The sequence below is a fragment of the Metopolophium dirhodum genome, chromosome 1 (assembly GCF_019925205.1).
Source record: "Metopolophium dirhodum isolate CAU chromosome 1, ASM1992520v1, whole genome shotgun sequence".
Taxonomy (NCBI): domain Eukaryota; kingdom Metazoa; phylum Arthropoda; class Insecta; order Hemiptera; family Aphididae; genus Metopolophium; species Metopolophium dirhodum.
Genome location: NC_083560.1, coordinates 142,400,812 through 142,403,846, shown reverse-complemented (window position 1 = coordinate 142,403,846; position 3,035 = coordinate 142,400,812). Strand labels below are relative to the sequence as shown.

General features: G+C 29.5%; 1 protein-coding gene across 1 annotated transcript; it reads right to left on the bottom strand.

The window, feature by feature from the left end:
- Positions 1-1,084: 1,084 nt before the first annotated feature.
- Positions 1,085-2,581, bottom strand: LOC132932957 (tigger transposable element-derived protein 6-like). The gene has a single exon (XM_060999300.1). It carries the CDS (start codon positions 2,579-2,581, stop codon positions 1,085-1,087), a length of 1,497 nt encoding a protein of 498 aa, XP_060855283.1.
- Positions 2,582-3,035: the final 454 nt, after the last annotated feature.

The following is a 3,035-nucleotide window of genomic DNA, read 5'->3' as shown; positions in this document are numbered from 1 at the left end:
ATTAATGGAAAATATATATATAGAAGCAAACGTAAACGTAGAATGAAAAAAAAAAAAAGAAAGTTAGGAACATAATAGCATATATTGGCGTAAATAACATGGTGATGGAATAATAAATATATTAATCTAATTTATTTAAAATATAATTAACATGGTAATGGAAAATAAAATATAGTAAACACCACTATTTTATCATATATATATATATTGCACGAAAAAAAAAAAAATATATTGTAATAGATTTTAAGAATTCATGTTATATTAAAATATTATTACACATATTATATTAACACTAAGATAAGATTTTTGATGTAAACAAAAACACAAAAAAAAAGAATATATTGTTAATCACATAAGATACTAACCTAGATAATAAGCAAAATATATACTGTAATATTGTGAATCATAATCTGTATTCTGTCAATAATAATTAATATGGTGAAATGTGCCATATAATTATAATGATGTATTTGATGTAAAACATAAAATGTAAACATGTAATAATTGAATGTAATGTAATAATTGATATATGTAAAATTTGTAATCATAGGAAAGTGCTTGAACTAATGGAGGAAGTTTGAGTTAATTTTTCTCATTTTAGACGATAAAAATCAACTTTTAAAGGGGGAGATGTAGTAAGCCAGTTACTACTTAACAAACATCATTGTAATATAATAGTCATTATATTATACTATAGACTAGCTATACTGTAATTCGGCATAAATCGGATATTAGAACGGAAATAGGATTTCCTACTGTTTAGTATGAGAAGACAGGCTCACTGAATACAGTAAAACCTCTCTATAACGGAATCGCTTGGGACCAACAATTTTTCCGTTATAAAGAGTTTTCCGTAATAGAGAGGTATGTAAAAAAAAAAAAAAATGAAGTTTCAAGAAGTATTATGTATGTATTTATGTATGTATCTGTTAAAAAATATATATTTTAGGTAAAATTGTATTTAAATGTGATAAAAATAATAATAAATGTGTAATAAATAAATGTATTAAATACATACTTAAAAAATAAAACTAAGAACTAAAAAAAACATTTTACACAATTCGATATTTGTACTCTTTTTTAATTAAGAAAAATAATTTTTAATATTTGATTGCTTTTTGTGTTTAAGAGCAGCATGTTCGGCACATTCTCGAGCTTTTGTGGTAAGTTCTAACAGATTTGAATTAGATATCATGGCTGAAAACTTTTGTAAATCTTCTAAATATGAGATTGCGGTTTTAAAATCTTTTATTTTTGGCTCATCATTGGTCTCGCTGTCATCATTATCATCGTTTTCTTCTTCTTTTTCCTCGTCTTCTAAAAAAGTCACCGAATCGTAAGTTTGATGCGTCTCTAATTTACTATCAAATGTAATGAAATCTTCTACATCAACATTTGCTGTAACGCACTCCTCATTCATTTCTTTCAAAGCATTTTCTGGTAAATCTATATTGGTTCCTTCATTTGAAAGAAACCCGGCTTTACGAAAACAATTTCGCACACATTCAGCTTTCACATTATTGCAAGCCAACGCTATCCAGTTGACAGCATCCAAGACACTTATTGATTTCGCAAACTGATGGGCTGAAGAACAATTATCCATCTTGCATAATAAAGATTGAAGTAAAAACTTACGATAGTAAGATTTGAACGTGTAAATCACTCCTTGATCCATTGGTTGGGTGATTGATGTAGTATTTGGGGGCAGCATAAGTATTTTCATATTAGATAGTTCGATCTTTGGGTGACATGCAGCATTATCTAAGAACATTAAGACGTTTCTATTCTGAGATCGCATATCTGCGTTAAAATAACGCAACCACTGCTCCATTATTTCTGTAGTCATCCAGGCTTTTTTATTAAATTTCCATATGACAGGTAATGAAGAAATGTCCATGTTCTTAAAACACCGTGGTTTTTTAGACTTGCCTATTACCAATGGCTTCCTTATTTCTCCAGCCATACTACCACACATGAGCACTGTTAAGCGATCCTTGGCTTTTTTTCCTCCAGAACATGATTCACTTTTCATTACAAGTGACTTAGTTGGAATACCTTTAAAAAAAAGCCCCGTTTCGTCAGCATTATAGACGTCTTTTGCTTCATATCCAGCAATGAGTCTTGAGATTTTTTGCTTCCACTCCTCCACAGTTTCTTGATTAACGTCATTGGCTTCACCACTCACTTGTTTCCAAACAATATCATGCCTTTTTTTAAATTTTTCTAGCCAACCATTCGAAGCCTTGAAATCGTTGACATTCATTTTTTCAGCCAATTTCATAGCTTCTGTTTGTAAAATTGGACCGGAAATTGGTAAATTTTTTGACCGAACGCTGTTAAACCACTCATATAACTTTTGGTCAATTTGTTCAAACAAGGGATTTTTCACTCTTTTGCTCTTTCCGGAATTTTTGCTATTTACCCAATCATCCATAATTTTTTCTTTATTTTTTATCGCGTCGTAAACTTGAGTTTTTCCACATTTAAATCTAGTAATAAGTTCTTTCGTACTTAGTTTTTGTGTCTCCTTCAACTCGATTAGTTTAACTTTATCGGACAAAGTCAGGGCTGTACGTGGCATATTAACAATTAAAAACAGTACAAAAACAAGCGAAATCACAACGATAAAACAGACCGTGAGCACTACACGTTGACTAAACGATATGAACAATTCGACAGAAAAAAGACGACTGGGCAGTTCATATTAACAAAATTATATTGTAGGTACATATTATGTACACAAGTATCTAATCTTTATCTAATCTTTGCTATACATTGTACTATAAATATTCGTTAGAAGGTAATAAACAATTCAATATGACAATCGTGAAGCGATACTGTCGACTGATATTTCAGGTAATAATAAAGTTAAGATTATCTAGTCACCAAATATATATGTATGTACATAGTATATATGTATCTACATAATTGTAATTTATCTTTAAATAATTTTATTTTCCGTTTAATAGAGATTATTTTTACTATTTGGATCACGAAAATTGTCCGTTTCCGTTTTGTAGAGGTTCCGTCTTAGA